The following is an 18,077-nucleotide window of genomic DNA, read 5'->3' as shown; positions in this document are numbered from 1 at the left end:
TAAAGAGAAAGCAGCATCAACTCATATCGATAACTATGGTGCCGGATATGGTGCAGGCTGTGGCGTCTGAATAGTAAAAACAGAAAAGTGAGGAGAAAGGAAATAGCGAGAATCGAATCCACGTCTATTACGTGGAAGAATACTCCCGCTGACACCACTGGACTATTAAGTGTTGCTGAGAAATTTCTTTCCATCTGCATATGTAGTACTTGTAATGGGGGTGGTTGGAGGAAGGGGGCGGGTGATAGCTCTATTACATTTCATTGTAATATATTTGGGGGCAATGTTCAATTGTACAATTCTCAGTAGCTATTTTTTGTGAGTATGTAAGGAATAGCTTGAAAGTCAACGATTCGTGTATAAAGTTGACAGAAGCTGAAGTTTGGTTAAAAGGCATAATAATACTTTAAAACAAAGCATTTATTCATATATATACAAATGTTAGAAAGAAAACTCATATCAGAGTCTAAAAATTCCTCACATTAGGTTCTGCTGAGACTGGGAAGAGTAAACAATGAAAAATGGAACCCAGATAGGTTGAGTGAAAACGATGCAAATAGCTTACAAGGACCCTTGACTCTTCCGAATTTCGGTGGATGATATATCCATACGGAATTTCTCAACTGGTATAGGCACAAACATGTCTTTTAGCTCTGCTGGAATGTCGAAATCCTCAAGAACCTAGAGAATCACATGATATAAAATTCATAAGAGTTTTGAAAATTGAAAAGCTAAAGTGCTAAAATATGAAGGCCGTGGTGAGTTTGTTTGTGTACCTTGAAAGTTCCATTAACATTTCGACCACCAACTAGGAAAGTACAACCTGTGTTTTTACATCCCAGAAGTATCTCCAACATCTTTCCATAGTCATCACCATAGTACTTTGGCTGGCAAGAGCAACTTGCAAAGATTAATATGTACACTTTGGGAACTTTCTATTTTTAGCAGCTTATTGCCCCATTTATCAGCCAAAGTTGACTATGCAAAAATCAGAAATTATTCACAAATAAAGATCACATTAAGTATACGTCTTTGTTTCATCTCCTTCTTACCATCTTATTCTTATAGTTGAGTGGGTGTTGTTGTCTCTATACATAAAAAAATATAACTGTGCAACAGGTGCTACTTCAGCAGATACTTTTGAAACCAGTCGGATAGATTCTATCACAAAATTTAACACAAATTATCTTCCTCCCAATAATTGTATTCCCAAATTAAGTAGACAAGACCATGAATGGCAGTAGAAGAAAACGCGATTAGCTTTAAGAAAATGGTCCACCAGAAAGAGGTTGGAGCTTGGCTGAATGTATGATATTATAAAATGGAAAGCATAATAGTTAGAGAACATATCCATATGGATCATTTTGTGTGTGTGTGTGTGTGTGTGTGTGAGAGAGAGAGAGAGAGAGAGAGAGAGAGAGACAGAGAACAATACCGAATTTATTAAATTCATGATCTCACGTAATCGCAATGTTGTAGAAACAAATGAAAGAACCTTACATGTACAAGTCTTGCAACTGTGTCTGCACCAATGACAAAAGCACTGCCTGGAAAAAGTTCTGCTTTCTTGTAAAAGTATGGCTGATTAGACACTATGACCGTCTTTCCTGCATTTCAAAGGCTGAAGCCATTCAAATACACCAGCATATTTTGAATATGAAAGTAGGGTAAGAATCTAATGACATGGCTACGTCTTCTCTCTTCTCAGATAACATGAAAATTGAAATATTACTTCAGATCGTACTCAGATATGAAACTATTATGGATAAACTGTAGTGAAAGCCAGAGGCGGATCTAGGGCCCGGGGAGGGTGTTCACCCGAACACCCTGAGCAAAAAATTACACCGCATATAAGGTACTTTTCAAATTTTTTATGTACATATATAGATTTTTAACCCTAACCACAAGAGAATAGGTTGGTTCAGTGGTCTAGGGGGTTCAAAATTCACTTTTAGGTTCCAAGTTCAAATCCTAGTCACTACATTTTTATTTTTCGAACCCCTCAGTGCAAATCCTGGATCCACCACCGGTGAAAGCATATACTTCTCTCGAATTTCACTTTTTCTTGTCTTCCTATTTGTATTGCATCCACGACGGAGAGGCACTTTAGAAATCAGTTTTTGGCAGGAAATAACTCAAAGTACAATTCAGCATTCGAAACCTTTGAGAATTGTTGGCAAAGAATTAAAATACCAGGTCATTGTAGCCATTCTCAACCCTTACTTTCTGTGAGCTCACAGTTTGATTTAAGGCAAAGATAAAGTTCACTTTTCCATTTGATCCTTATTAAGGACATGTCTGAATGAAAAATAGAGTTTTCTCATTCTGGATAATAGAACCACAAGCAAGGATGACCACCACGCCATTCTACTATCATCCAGTAAACTGATCCAAGGTTTGACTGAATAAGCTAATTTCATCACTACCTTAGACCTTGTTTCCCATTAGATATCACTTATAATACCTAAAGATTAGAAATATTAAGATGTGAGTAAAGCATCATATATTAGGATCTTACCAACTTTTTCAAATTGCTTTACACGATCTTTGATTTGAGGTATTTCCAATGGAGGTTTGTCTGCATTGACAGCTGACAACTCAAAGCATGGATAACCACTGCCACAAATGCTGCATGAAATAAATAAATGAAGTGAATGATATTCCATTAAAAGCATGATATTTCTCTCTGCAAGTAAAGCCTTCAAATTCAAAGTTCAAAAATGTGCTACACATCTTCTCTTTTCTTTTCCTTGTGAAATTTGAAGGATAAAAGTTGACATTCTAGAGAGATGTAAATCCTTAAGCGATAAACATTATCTTTTTCCAATGTGTATAAAAAATCAATATTTTAAATGGTTGAAAATTAAGTTTGATGTTAAGAGATGTGTACCTAGTTGCAATTTCCAAGAGCTTAAGGTGACCATTATGCAAAGGATTAAAGGAACCAGACAGGATTATTTTCCTTCCTGCACCTGATGTGTCTGCAAAATTCCCGTATCAACATATGTAGTGAATCTTTGGCTTCTGAAAGTGACTGTTGATTTCATTAGCACAAACCACTTGAGAAAGGATACAGTTTGAAGCATATAACCCCACTGAGAAGTTGTTTTAGCTCTTCATCTTCATCAAACTGTTGTTCATGTTCATCTGGAACTTCTGATTCAGTCAAGTCCGGAACAAAAGTTCCTGCAACCTTGCTAGCATTTGCAATTGCCTGAACCAGAAGACAGAAGGTAACATAGATTTGGTAAAAGATCCAGCATAGAAGGATTTGCAAGTACTACAGCATAATGAGTTAAAAATGATCTACAGGACATTTAAACGGCAAAAAATGATTACCAGCTCACTGCTGATTCCTGTTCAAATAAAATGATACTTCAGGACATGGTAAATTAAAATTTGTGACTTAAAATAGGACAAGGTACAGCATAGAGAGTTACATTTTACGTATCTACAAACCCAAACTTCAAACTACAACTCTACTGGTTCCCTGTTATCGCCACAAAAGTTCCAATGGTGGTCAAACAAGCAAAAGATACATTCACAAAGCTCAACTATTCACAAAGTTCAACTTAATGGACTAGTTCAATATAGCAGCACAAGCTAAGAGAAAATATTATAATCTCCCTAATGAACCAAGCATGAATTACTTGATCGAGGTAACAAGTCCATTCAAAGTAACCTTCCATAACACATTTAACTTTAAACCAACCAATTTCATGACAAAGCAATAAAGTTTGGGCTTCTACTAGCAAACATTATCTGGAAATGTTTTAAGCTTTGATTATTTTGTACATGTAATGCATAAAGGAGAATAATTAATAATTATAACATTCCTTATATACTATAATAAGTAGCATCTAGCTTTGGCTCTGAAAATTGGGAAAAGTACCTAAACGGCTAAAAGGCAGAATTGAAAGCTTTGAATCAAAAAACTGGAAATGTTTAAGTTCTGATTATTTACATTAAGGAGCACAGTTATACACATTCGTAGAACACTATAATAAGTAGCATCTAGCATTGGCTTTGAAAAATAGGGAAATACCAGAAAAGCAGAATTGAAACCTTTGAATTTCCAAATTGGCCATGCACTTGTACATTTTGTTCAATGATATATGCATTTAGTTGATGAAACCAGTGCAGTTGTATGTTGAACTTGTATATTTCCCTAATGAAGTATGAAATGTTCTAATTCCTCTTTTAGAAATTATCTCGAAATTTTATACACACCTTGATTAAGTATTGACTCGAGACTCCGTCTTCCTGCTCACGAGTTCGCAGACCCTGTATATATTCATTCAGTTTAAGCAAAATCAATACTTCAGCCACTGAAATCTAAAGACCCTGATTAAAGAAGGTAAAGATGACAAAAAGAGAAACTTGCACGAATAATACCTTAGTCAAAGTAACGGTCGAGGACCAAAGCCGGTCAGATGTTCTCGTTGACAAGTGAAACCTACTCATAAGGCACTGATAAGGCTCAGAAAGAGATCCAAATTTTGAACAACTGAAAGAGTGATATATTCACAAATCAAAATGGCAATGCTAGGAATACTAATGATTTTGGTCGAAAGGCGTCATTGTAGAGATCCAAACATGGTCGACAGGCATCTTGGAAGGGTTGCAGACCATTCAAACTTAATTATAGCGACAAAGTTTGGTGCTTTTATTCTCCCCTTTAGGGGGGCACAACGGAGCACTGAGATGAAATAATTCTAATATGAATACCAACTCAACTGCGTTACTCGAAAGAAGAATCCTTGTGTGTTCTTAACGTCCATACAATATCAGATGACAACACCTTTGTGCCTTGTTAATAAAAATTTGAAAAATAGGATGTGCATTAAGTATTAACAAAAAGTTCATCAGCCACAGCCAAATTATACTATCCCCGACAGCAGAATCTTGTCATGTCTCCAACAAAAGAGAGAAGCAACTATTTTCACCTATATCCTAAAGATCAAGATCAAGATCAAGGAGGAAATGCTGTCACTAATACTATCTTGTGCTTGCATGACTACCCTTTAGTCGACCAGCTCCACTTTTCAAAGAGAAATATACAAATATATCTTAGCATATATTTGGTTTTTCCCTTAACCTGATCCATTTAATGTTGTAATGTAAGTGAACGGTAATCAAGATAGTCACCTCTACATATACAATAGAAACCTCACGTGAATCATTTAACGAAAACCAGTTTATACCCCTCCTAGTGAATCTAGGGGACATACGACAACAATGACAACTCCTGAATGCAACTTGCTCCTAAGGGAATAAGAATCTGAAATTATATATCAGGACAAACTGAATGATGCAACAAGAATACCTATGATCTCCACGTTTTGGACGTGCACTGGCCAAGGCACCAGTAAAACCCACACCTAGAACTGGTGAACCTGTACAATCAAACAAATTGAAATCATATCATTTAAATAAAAACAACACATATCAAGGAATAAAATGCTACTAAATAATAAAGGGTGAAACTTTGTAATACACATCTAGGTGATAGTCAGATGACTTTGGCTCAAAGGAACCTTACTAGTTTTATGTCATACACATAATGCAATATAAAAATGAGAAAGATTGATAAAGTTGATGTCTCCTTTTTGTGAAAGAGAATATTTATCAGATAGAGTATAATAAACCTATGCTACTAAACCTAGTAACTGAAAGGATGGTACCCTCTGTCAGTGGCGGAGCCAGGATTTGTGCCAAGGGGGTTCAAAAATATAAAGAAGCCATAAATGAAGAAGCTAAGGGGGTTCAACGTCTACTATATATACATAAAAAATAATTTTCACCTTGTATATACAGTGCAATTTTTCGCCGAAGGGGGAACCCCCTGGGCTCTTACTAGGTCCGCCACTGCCCTCTGTGGCTTCTTGGCTGTACCTATTTCCTCTATAAATCTTCAGTAGCAAGCACATATTTCACACACCAGAATGTCTATTATAGCTTGTTATAATAGAAGAACTGAAAACTTTCATCATTTAGCCATGGCATACACATTATTACAAACACATATATCAAATAAACCACTCATGATTAATCAAGCAGTCATCCAAGATAATATCCGTCTATTCAGTGTCTTCCAACCACTTTGATTTGACACTAAAGTTTTATCTTCTAAATCAATTCTCAACACACTTAACTATCAATCAACTAACATCAACGCTAAACTAGTTAGATTCCGCGATGCAAATGAGGACTTCCCCCGAGGTCACACATCTTAGTATTACGCTCGACTAAGCATACTTAACTTCCAAGTTCTGATGAGATCCATTGCATTATTGTTAGTATGATCGCATCACTCACATATTTAATCTATTTATCTGCCTTCTTTATGCTTAGGACTGGCGATTCTTTGAAAACTCACATAGACAGAGTTTCTCAATTTTCTTCACTAAACTAGAATATTTCTAGAAATGTGTGACAAATTTCACTTAGCTAAGATATACATGTACAAGATAAAACCGTAAAATCCACAATCAAAGGACAAAATTCGAATGAATTAAAAATCACAACCTGGTTTAGAAAGCTTTAATGCTCTATTATAAGCCAACAACGCCATTTCCTCGGCAGTTTGCGAACTAGCTGCTTGAGCAGGAACCTGTATCAAACCGAAAAAAAAAAAAAAAAAAAAAAGAGTAAAAATCACAAAATGTGTAAGCAGTGAACTCGCGATAATTTCATGATCAATCAATAAGAAATCAAAGTAAAATGACGATTAACTTGAAATTAAACGACCTTGCCGAGTAATTGAATCATAGACATTCTAGAATAAGTAACTACGGATTCAAGCACAGTGTTCGATGCTCCCGGAACTGACATCAACCACCCCAATGCCTGTACAAATTCGTAACATTTCATCAAAAAAACTGCTATCAATCAGTTGATAATAACATAAAAGTGATATCTGCATATCTTGCATGAAATTGAATTATGTGCACTGTACTGATTGATAAATTTAGTTTCTGTACAAGTCATCAGTTAATTTACCTAGCGCCTCTTCAAATTCGTAATATTTCATCAAAAAAAACTGCTATTGATCAGTTGATAATAACATAAAGTCATAAAGTGATATCTGCATATTTTACATGAATTTGACTTCGATCGATAACTTTAGTTTCTGTACAAATCATCAGTTAATTTACCTAAAATAGCAAACTGTTAAAATTCGTAACATTCCATCAAGAAAACTGCTATTGATCAGTTGATAATAACATAAAGTCATAAAGTGATATCTGCATATTTTACACGAATCTGACTTTGATCGATAACTTTAGTTTCTGTACAAATCATCAGTTAATTAACCTAAAACAGCAAACTGTTCAACTTCATAACATTTCATCAAAAAAAAAAAAAAAATGCTACCGATCAGTTGATAATAACATAAAGTGATATCTGCATATTTTACATGAATTTGACTTCTGTGCAATGTACTGATCGATAATTTCAGTTTCTATACAAGTTATCAGTTAAATTTATGTTGATAACAATTAACAAGTATAATAACATTTCATCAAAAAAAAAAAAAAAATCCTACCGATCAATTGATAATAATAACATAAAGTGATAACTGCATATAATTTTACTTATGTACACTGCACTGATCGATAATTTCAGTTTCTATACAAGTTATCAGTTAAATTTATGTTGATAACAACTAACAAGTATAATAACATTTCATCAAAAAATAAAAATAAAAATTCCTACCGATCAATTGATAATAATAATAACATAAAGTGATAACTGCATATAATTTTACTTATGTGCAATGTACTGATCGATAATTTCAGTTTCTATACAAGTTATCAGTTAAATTTATGTTAATATAACAATTAACAAGTGTAGTGTGTATATATATATATATATATAGACCTGAGAGGCACCACCAGAGAGATAAATAACAGCTTGAGTAGGAGATGAATGTATAGCTTCAATAACAGCTCGAACACAACTATCCGTCATCGTCACCGTTAAAATGGAGGAATACGACGTCGTTCCTGGATCTACCGGAAATTGAAAAATTATCTTAAAGTTCTTGGTTTAATAGCACTTTTGATCCTTAATTATTGATAGATTTTGATTTTACTTCCTTATAATATTTCATAAAGCATATTTAATCTTCAGTGGGATTGAAAGTTTGAAACTGTATTTTGGTCATTTTATATTATATCATGATTATTTTTATAATTGTATTTTATAGTAACTGTACATGTTTCAATTAACTGAGCATCAAATATGTTTGATAATAGATTACAATTTACAAGGATTGAGATTAAGATTTATAATTGAAGAACCATAAATACTATTTTCTTTTTGTATTTTCAAAATTGAAAAACTTTATTCGTTGTATAAAGTTAAAAAAAAATAATAAAAAAAAGCTATTTTTTGCATTATAAAGTCAGTAAACTATGTGTTAATTTTTTAGAAAATAATATAATTTATTCGAAAGTTAATTTTTTCAAACATTAACACATCATTGCGACGTCAATTAATTAAAAGAATAACAACTTGTCATAACTATATTTTACAGTAAAACATTTAATAAATACTTTTCTTCTCTTGGTCAGCCAGTTATTTCGCACTATATTTCTTCCCAAATTTAGTACCTAGGAAATTGCCATTGAAAATGAAATGTGCTAAAGTTTTTGAGTAATAATATTAACTCTAAACTCATAGCTGTCTTCCTTTCAACCAACAAACGATTCAACATGATAATGCTAATATTTCAAATGACGTTTGGTTGATAATATAGTAACATTAAATAAATTCGTTATTTGACCTGAGCCAAATTAAAAATTTTACTCGACGGATTCTACTTTCAAAGTTGTAGTATTGGATTCACTGTACTTTTAAATTGTGAGTTCGAAATCAAATATTTGTTAAAAATTTGTCGTTTTTTATATATATATATGTGTTTCGCATAAAAAATGCTAGGTTCGATAGAACTCAGACCAATAACTTCTACAAAACAAAAAATTGAAGCTAAAAGTGAAAAGGGTCAAAGAAAAAGGTAACAGCTCATTAAACTTCCAAATATTCATGACAAATTGATAACAGAAGAATTTATTGTCAATTCTGATCCTTTAAACACTCAATAGAAATGTTAATGATTAATTAATTGAAAGAAATTCCAATGACTTGGAATTTTAGTCAGTCACCAACGAAATGTTTCAATTAATGACTTGGAAGTTAGGTCTATTTGACTCTCTTCCGTGACTCTCGGTTGGGCAGGGCTTGGTCTTCACTGCTCCTTTGATCACGCCAGATTAAGAATTTGAGCATTTGATGTGTGAATATTTGTATTGTGTAGAATCTCTCTAGGGCAGTTCGGTGCACTAAATTTTTGTTGCGCAGGAGATCTTAAAGGGGTTGGATCACATCGAATCCTATGTATGTAGTCTTCCGTGTTTACCCCGGATTTAGGTAATCAATTGAATTTATAAAAGTGAGGTATAGGATATGTATACTTTAATCTATTTTTGGTTGAAGTGGAATATGTATGGATTCGTGTGCAATAGTGTATATATATATGAATATGTGCGTTAATGACTTGAATAGATATGTAGATATTGATGATTAAGCTTTAATTATATTAAATGAATGAACCAAGCTCAACTGGTTCGGACCAGAGAAAAGAGAGAGAGAAAGCTCCAATATATATTTTCAATTACAATGTTATAGATCTCAAAAAGCTAACCCCTAAAAGTAAGGAGATGTCTTTTATTTATAGTTTTGCCTTATGGGCCTTGCATACAACATAAAGCCTTGTTAGAATAAAGAAACCCTAAAAGGATAAGGTTGAACCGTACGGTCTGACACCCGTACGGCCATCAGTACAACGTGACAGAACGGTCTTAACGCGTGGTAACTTTGCAACTGGTCAACCGGACCAATGGCCACGACCAATTTGGACAGGAAGAAACCAGACTAACTGTCACGATCAATTCGGTCATGGAGAAACCGGACTAACGTCGATGCAGAGTTTGGTCCGGAAATGCCGGACCAAACAGATTTACTCCACTTTTCTCGGATCAACTGCACCTGGTGCAATCCCACTGGTCCGAAGGAAAGACTTCGTACTCGTGCTTGTTTCTTCCTATCCCCGGTCTCACCGGTCTTGCATACATTCGATTTTTACCATATACAGATAGTCCCCATACTTTCCGGATCTTAGTTTTACCGGAGTAACGAGAAGTGGATAAGTCACCAAACCGGTGGTGCCATAAGCTCGTTCTTATCTTTAAATTTTGGCGGGAACAGTTGTGTCACGTTCCTCTGCCATCAGCCACGTGTCTCATCCCGAGTGGCCGGCTTCGGTAACCGCCGTAACGCACGTCTCTTCAAATCACGTCTCATTAATTGTGGGACACGTGGCACCCCCCGGTTGGCTGGGCTCTGTAACCGTTTCAGTCCCCCATGCCTATATAAGGCTTTTAACCCCTTCATTTCACCATTTTCACCTCTTTCACTTCTGATCCCTTTTTCATCTCATTCTCTTTGCTTTGTTTCAACCATTTTAATCTACTCTTCTTAGGCGTTTTGATCGTGATCATTTCCTTCTCTCGCTTGTTTTGATCGTAAAAATAAAACAACTTTGCCAACTTCTTCATTGCTGTTCTTTGATCATAAGTGCTCTTTTGCTTTCTCTTTCACTCGTCACTTTGAACTCTTCAACTGCCCTTTCAATCTTTCCTTATATTCCCGGTTTCATTTCCTACTCCAAATTCACCAATCTCCTTTTCCATATCTTCCAAATGTCTGCCAACACCGAAACTACCTCCCAGGATGTTCCCTCGGTTTCTTCTCAAGGAGCCGAGCCAACCTCACAACCCAAGGGAAAAAACGTCGTTGAGCCCACCGCTTTAGACATAGTACCATCCAAACCCAACTACAATAAAGAATTTGAAGCCGAGAAGCCTTCTCCGGTTGCTGATAGAGGGTTCGATGTAAGGCGATATCCCTCGTCCATTACCGAGGATAAACTTGACGAGTCGGGCGATTGCGGATGGGATAACCGTCGGTGCGAGTGTTGCCCGGGTCAATCACCGATCATAGGGAAGGCTTCTTATATGTTTACACCTATCCCTTCACACTCAAGCTCAACCCCCCAATTGACCCGATTATTTTGGATATGTGCCGGACATACAACTTGAACTTGGCCCAAATTCGTTCGATAATCTGGAGGACCCTGGCCTGCCTCCGGATGTTGGCCAACAATATAAAAAGGGAATTTACGATGACACATTTCATCCGTTTGTATTCCCCGAGGTTGTTCCGAGGGGGTGTGATAAAGCTCGCCAAGCGAGGCCGAAACCCGATCTTTTCGAAGATGGACGAAGACAGAGACCAAGGTTAGTTAGAACGCTACGTCCGGGTAAGGACTGGGGACATTATTCCGGCCGACTATATGCCCTTCCCGGAGAGGTGGAACGATAATCGTAAGATTCTCAGTTCTTCCTTCAATAGCTATCCTTGGATGCTTTGTCAAACACTTGCTCCCTTGAATTAATACGATTTCTCCCCCGCTTTCTTTATATCAGCCGTGGCATGGATACCTCCGGCCGTCCGGAACATGAATGAATGGGTTGGGGCACTCCTCAGCCAACACACCTATGAAGCACGGACATGGGGGAACCTGTCATGTGGCCGATGGGTTGCTCAAAACCACGGTAATACTCTGCTTGAGTTGGAATATATCGTATCTTTTACCTTGTCCTTTCCTTTTTTTTTTTTTAATAATCTCTTCGGTATTCAGGTTTACCCAGGGGCTCGGTGGAGCCAAGACCAGGAGCCGTGGCACGAACCGCTATGCACGGCACGAATTTGATTGACAATCGGGACATCCCGTATTATTGCTTTCTTTGCCGCTAATAAAGGCGGAGAAAGCCCTCGGACAAGGGCGTAAACCGAAAAAGAGGGCGAAAGCGTCGTTCGGACTCTGGGGACGAGCGAGCCCGATTTCCTTATTCGGAGGGTCGGTGTGACCCCTCCGTCGACTCGATGGGAGGATGAAACCACCATTCCGCCATTTCCTTCGACCGAGGGAAGGACCGTCGACCTCGGCTTTGAATGCGGGGGGAAGAAGTTCTTTACCCGACTCCTCTAAGGTCAATTGAATATGTTGACATTTCAGGTGATGCTTCATCTGAGAAGACCCCCTTGCAAAGGACTAGAAGATCCGGGCTCGCGTCGGCGTCGAGGCCGAACAAAGAGGGAGCCGGCCCCCGAGACCGAGGCTCCAATGGATGCCGGCCCACCTGTCTGGGTGATGACCCGGCCCGACACATCCGAGGCACTGCCCTGGTCGAGACCGCTGGGGATACTCCAACTTCTCCTGCGCCGAGGTTAGATAACCTCGATGACATGTTCTCGGATACCCCACCTGCAACCGGGGAAGCAGCCGGTTTTGGACATCTCCCTATCTCACGAGTCACAAGGGCAGCTAACTGGTCCACCGAGACTGGTTTAAGAGAAAGCCTTGTACGCATCTTTCAAGCCCTGAGCGTGGAACCGAGGAGGACAAGGTCGGCCATGATTACTGTCCCCGAGGATTGTAGTTTCTTTTCCCGTCCTGTGGGAATTACAAGCTATCTGAGGCCCCTCATCTCGGACTCGGACAAGCGGAAGATGGCCGGAGTCCCCTAGCAGAGTCTTATTAACGAGGGCATGCACGCGCAGGGCAAATCGAGTAAGCTTGCCGCCGATCCTTCCATAATTCACAACGTGAATTTTAGCTTCCGTTTATCCAAGTTTAACTTCTCGTTTCTTTTACAGAGTGTGGTGCTCGTCAATGAGGCCTTCATCCGTGCTCAGCAAGAGGTTGACAACCTTAAGGGCCACCTGGATGCCCAAGGTCGGGAAACGGAGAATTTCCAGCACCTTTTGCAAGTGAAGGACGATCAATTGAACCGAGCAGCTGCCCTTTCCAACCTTCAACCCGAGCTCGAAGCAGCGAAGGCCAAAAATCTTTGGTTGAAGGATGAGTTGGCCGGAATGGTCGAAAAAAATTGGCTTCTGTAAGCGGACAAGGTAGGCCTTGGCCAAGATAATGCTCGTTTTTCTTCGAGGCTTGGTGAACTCGAGGCCACTATCTCTCAACTTCGGAGGGAGCTTCACTCGGTCAAGACTGATGCCGTGAACATGGCCGAGAGGCATAAGCTGCTTGAATCTGAGAATGCTGAGTATAAGAATAAGTTGAAGGTATTCGAGCAGAAAGCCGAGGATAGGGCCCGGATATGCGTCGAGCTCAAAACCAAATTCGAGGAGACAGCCGAGGCCAATGACATTCTCAAGGCCGAGCTCGAGTCGGCTACTCAAGTCTAAAGAATTCTCGATGAAGAGAGAGCGGAATTAGTGACCAAACTGGCCCAGGCTGAGGCCGATTTGGCAGAAGCCCTTAAGAATGTGGAGGTTGCTGAGGCTCATACCACGATTGCGGTGGAGTATGAACGGTGAAAGTCCCGGAGGGCCACCCTTGAGCAAGCCCAATAAGGTTTTGGGGACCTCCCGGCCCTGATACTTGAAGCCAGAAAGATCGAGGAGGAAGCCAAGAGAGCCCTCGATACCGATTCCGAGGATTCCGAGCGGACAGTATCCGAGCATTCCGGTTCCAGCTGCACCGGGTAGACCAGGGCCTGCACTTAGCCTTTATTTTGCCTTTGCCTTTTTGGCTTGTTTTTGTTTTTTAACTTCGTAGAAATTTCAGGTGTAAAAAACCTTCATATATGGAATGTGCATTTTTCTTGCCGATTCTCTTTATTCTTTTATCTGAATGCTTATTATGACTTTTGCCCAAATCGTCGATCCCGTTTAAGGGACAAGCAAAGGCTCGGAGTTATTTTTCCGGACTGTGCCTGAATATTGGCTTTTCTCTTCATCCGATACATTTTGTCCGGGGATTTGATCGAGTGGTTTGCCCGTGGGACTTATTTATGCTCTGTGAATTCAGACGTCTCCGAATCACGTTAGGCATTTTCTAGGGCCGATATTTTTTCGACAATTCACTTATCATAGATTAGGTTCGGACACCTGAATCCCTACCTTACCAATTTTTAATATAGCAGTCCCCATTCGAGGGTATTTAAAGATTTTGGCTTGGTTCAATGCGACATTGTTGCCTTTGTCGAATTTCAACTATAATCCCCGGTGTAGGGTATTTGGATAAAATGATGCCGAATTTCGGCGGTAATCACCGAGGGTAGGGTGGTTAATAAGAAGACATATCCGAAATGAAATAATCTGAATTTTCAATAATCTTTATATTGCAAGTATTTGCACGTACATGACATAAAGACTTTGTCTGTTTCCTTCTGTTTTTGCCGTAGCAAATACTAGATGGACACGATTCGTTCTGATCGTTTGGTCCTTACATTGAAACCTAATACAGAAGGTCCGATTTTGGACGAAGGTGAGAAATACAAAATTTTGAGGATTTCGCCGGGGTAATGCCCAACGACGTTCTCCTGCTTTGTTGAGCTGCTTCGTTTTCTATTCACCGGGGTAAGCCTCGATGTGGGTATACTAGTCCCCTAGTGTTTATCCTAGCTGCAAGGTCGGGTAAGCACTATCAAGTCCCCACTCGTAGGGTATACCCCGAGTTTCCAGACACTTATACTCGTTTCCATCAAGTAACACGTTATACTTGTTGCTTCATTAAAAACCTTGTCGGAAAACCCATTTTGGGACAAAACCGTACTAAAGAAAAGAGTGCAATAAATGTTTTCAGACCTAACACCTAACTTCATCCTGTACTCGACTTCCTGCAAAAAGAAAGGTTAACAAAAAACAAACATGAGGGTAGGCGTCCATACCTTAGCAAAAGAGTATTTCTTCAAATGAGCCACATTCCAGTTATTGCGCAACCGTTGTCCGTCCATGGCCTCCAGCTGATATGACCCTTTACCCGTTATTCCTGTTATCTTATACGGCCCTTCCCAGTTCGGTCCCAACTTTCCGTTGTTGGGATTTTTGGTGTTCAAAGTAACTTTCCGAAGCACCAAGTCCCCAACTTGGAAATGTCAAAAATTGGCCCTCCGGTTGTAGTACCTTTCCATTCTCCTTTTTAGGCAACCCGGACCAACACGTTTTCGCGAAGTTCATCCGTGAGGTCGAATTTTATGGCCATGGCCTCCTCGTTTGTCCCACCAGTGGTGTATCTGAATCGGAGACTCGGTTCACCAACTTCTACGGGGATGACGGCTTCGGCCCCGTAGACCAACGAGAAAGGTGTTTCTCCCGTGCTTGATTTTGATGTGGTTCGTAAGCCCACAATCCCGGCAGCACCTCCCTCCAAAGATGCTTCGATGTTTCAAGTCTTTTCCTTAGATTTTGAATTATTGTTTTATACGTGGATTCTGCCTGTCCGTTTGCACTTGGGTGATACGGAGTTGATACAATTTTCTTGATCTTCAACCCTTCGAGAAAATCATTGACTTTGCTTTAACGAACCGAGGACCGTTATCACAAGTTATCTCGGCTTAGGGATGCCGAAACGACAAATAATGTGGTTCCGTATGAAGTCAATAACCTCTCTTTTCTCTAATCTTAGAAGGCACAAGGCCGACCCATTTGGAGAAATAGTCGGTCATAAACAAAATAAAGCAGGCCCTACACGGTGCCCGTAGCGTGGACACCAACAATGTCCGTTCCCCACTTCATGAAGGGCAAGGTGACACCACAAGTGTAGCAACTCCCGGGTTGGTGAATCATCGGGGCATGTCTTTGACACAGCTATCACATTTCCGGACAAAATTCTTGAATCCTCCTCCATCCGGTTCCCGGTTCGATAACCGGCTGCGATAATTTTCGAACTAAAGCACGCACGGGTGATTGCAAGGTCCCCTCGTGGACCTCTCTCATCATATAATCGATTTCTCCGGGACCCAAACACTTGGCCAGGGGCCCGAAGAAAGACCGTCGATGCAATTGGCCGTCTACTAAGCAGAACCGTGCTGCTTTTGTCCTTAGTGATCGTGATTCTTTCGAGTCACTCGGGAGCTTTCCATCTTGCAAGTAGTCGATGTATTTTTTGCGCCAATCCCAAGTTAGACCCATCGTGTTTATTTCGAAGATGCCGTTTTCTATCGCGACTCATTAACTGCACCATGGTGCCGGGGTTGATTTCTTCCCCTTCGACTGAAGAGCCCAAGTTAGCCAATGCGTCGGCTTCGCTATTCTGCTCTCTGGGTACATGCTGTACGGTCTACTATTTAAATCGGTGTAGTATCACTTGGATTTTCTCCAGATACATTTGCATTCTTTCATCCTTAACCTCGAAGATGCCATTTACTTGGTTAACGACCAAGAGAGAGTCGCACTTTGCTTCGATTATTTCGGCCCTCATACTCCGAGCTAATTCCAAATCTGCAATCATAGCCTCATAGTCGGCTTCATTGTTAGTCAGTTTAATAGTTCTAATCGACTGTCGAATGGCATCCCCGGCGGGAGTTCTAAGGACGATTCCTAGCCCGAAACCTTTGAGGTTCGAGACCCCGTTCGTGTGTAATGAACAAATACCCGAAGCCTTTTCTGAGGTTAGCAGAAGTTTTTTCTCAACCTCGGGGATCATAGTCGGGGTAAAATCTGCCATAAAATCGGCCAAGCTTTGGGACTTAATGGCCGTTCGAGATTTATATTCGATATCATATCCGTTAATCTCTCGGCCGTTTGAGTCGATCTACGCAAATAATGTTTGGTTTATGCGTGATGTTCTTTAGAGGATAAGTAGTTACTACGCATATCGGATGGCATTGAAAGTAAGGTTTGAGCTTTCTTGAAGCACTTACCAATGCCAAGGACAACTTTTCAAGGTAGGGATAACGGGTACTCCCGTCACACTGAGTTATGCTCCATAATATATAGGGAATTGCGTACGATTCTTCTCGGACCAAAACACCACTTACCGCTACCTCGGATATGGCAAGGTAGAGAAACAATACCGCTCGTCCGCCTTCGGTGTGTGTAGCGAGCGGGGCTGGATAAGTACTTTTTTAATTCTGCCAAGGCTCTTTGGCATTCGGTGTCCAAACGAAGTCATTCTTCTTCTTTAATAAGGAAAGAAACGATGACTTTGCTATCAAGAATCTCGATATGAACGGACTCGAGCGTTGCTATTTTTCGGTGAAGCCTCACCTCGCTTTGACGTTATTTACCACCTCGATATCCTCGATGGCTTTGATCTTGTCCGGGTTAATTTTAATTCCTTTGATTGGACACCGTAAAACCCCGAGCTTGCCGTCCGGACAACGAAGGCACGTTTCTCCGGATTAAGCTTCATGTTGTATTTGCGGAGTACATCGAAGGTTTTCTAAATCTTTTAAATGGTCCTACGTTTTCGGGACTTGACTACCCGTGTCATAATATAAACTTCCATTGTTTTCCCTATCGTTCTTCGAACATCCCGTTAACTAGGCGTTGGTAAGTTGCGCGGTATTTTTTAACTCGGAAGGGCATGACATTGTAACGATAAGTCCGTCTTGGGTAATAAAGAATGTTTTCTCTTGATCACTCGGGTGCATACGGGTTTGGTTGTACCGGAGTAAACATCGAAAACTTAACATCTCGTGCCGGCCCCGTCGCGTCGATCATTCTATCGATGTGAGGCATCGGAAATGAATCCTTTGGGGATGCTTTGTTTAAATCCTTATAATCAACGCACATTCTAAATTTATTGCCTTTTTTCGGTACCACCACTACGTTAGCTAGCCAGTCCGGGTATTTTACCTCCCGGATAGAGCCTATTTTCAAAAGCTTTGTTATCTCATCTTTTACGAAGGCGTGTTTTAGCTGCGCAAGCGGGCCTCCTGTTCATTCGCGGGGGAAATCTCCCGTCAAGGCTGAGCTTGTGAGTCGTCACCTCCGGTGGCACACCTATCATATCTATAGGGGACCATGCGAAACAATCGGTATTAGCTTGAAAAAACTTAATTAACTTGTTCCTGAGCTCCGAGGTTAACCCCGTGTTACACCTCGGAAAAATTTTCCGTTGATGCACAGTGAGTAGGCTAAAGAGAAATATGAAGCATACGATGTTTCAATAAGTAAGGCATAGCAATTGATGATTCTAA

At 39.8% G+C, this 18,077-nt stretch overlaps 1 protein-coding gene across 2 annotated transcripts; it reads right to left on the bottom strand.

Moving 5' to 3' along the window:
- Positions 1–322: 322 nt before the first annotated feature.
- On the bottom strand, positions 323–8,011 carry LOC132067621 (uncharacterized). 2 transcript variants are annotated; one of them, XM_059460909.1, is made up of 12 exons: positions 7,885–8,011; positions 6,751–6,849; positions 6,529–6,613; positions 5,327–5,396; positions 4,396–4,456; positions 4,231–4,284; positions 3,058–3,214; positions 2,891–2,981; positions 2,519–2,628; positions 1,501–1,607; positions 777–887; positions 323–681 (listed from the first exon to the last, which is right to left on the bottom strand). In XM_059460909.1, exons 1-12 carry the CDS (start codon positions 7,972–7,974, stop codon positions 562–564), a joined length of 1,155 nt encoding a protein of 384 aa, XP_059316892.1. In that variant the 5' UTR covers positions 7,975–8,011; the 3' UTR covers positions 323–561. The 2 variants fall into 2 exon arrangements, with proteins under 2 accessions (XP_059316892.1, XP_059316893.1); XM_059460910.1 differs by lacking the exon at positions 6,751–6,849.
- Between the last annotated feature and the right edge of the window lie 10,066 nt (positions 8,012–18,077).

The sequence above is a fragment of the Lycium ferocissimum genome, chromosome 8, assembly GCF_029784015.1.
Source record: "Lycium ferocissimum isolate CSIRO_LF1 chromosome 8, AGI_CSIRO_Lferr_CH_V1, whole genome shotgun sequence".
Classification (NCBI taxonomy): domain Eukaryota; kingdom Viridiplantae; phylum Streptophyta; class Magnoliopsida; order Solanales; family Solanaceae; genus Lycium; species Lycium ferocissimum.
This window is presented reverse-complemented; position numbering and strand designations above follow the sequence as displayed.

Coding starts and splice junctions, on each gene's coding strand:
- LOC132067621 (XM_059460909.1), bottom strand. CDS start 7,974: ATGACGGATAGTTGTGTTCGAGCTGTTATTGAAGCTATACATTCATCT. Junction 4,285..4,395: donor CGACCGTTACTTTGACTAAG/GTATTATTCGTG, acceptor GAATATATACAG/GGTCTGCGAACTCGTGAGCA. Junction 682..776: donor ATGTTAATGGAACTTTCAAG/GTACACAAACAA, acceptor GTGATTCTCTAG/GTTCTTGAGGATTTCGACAT.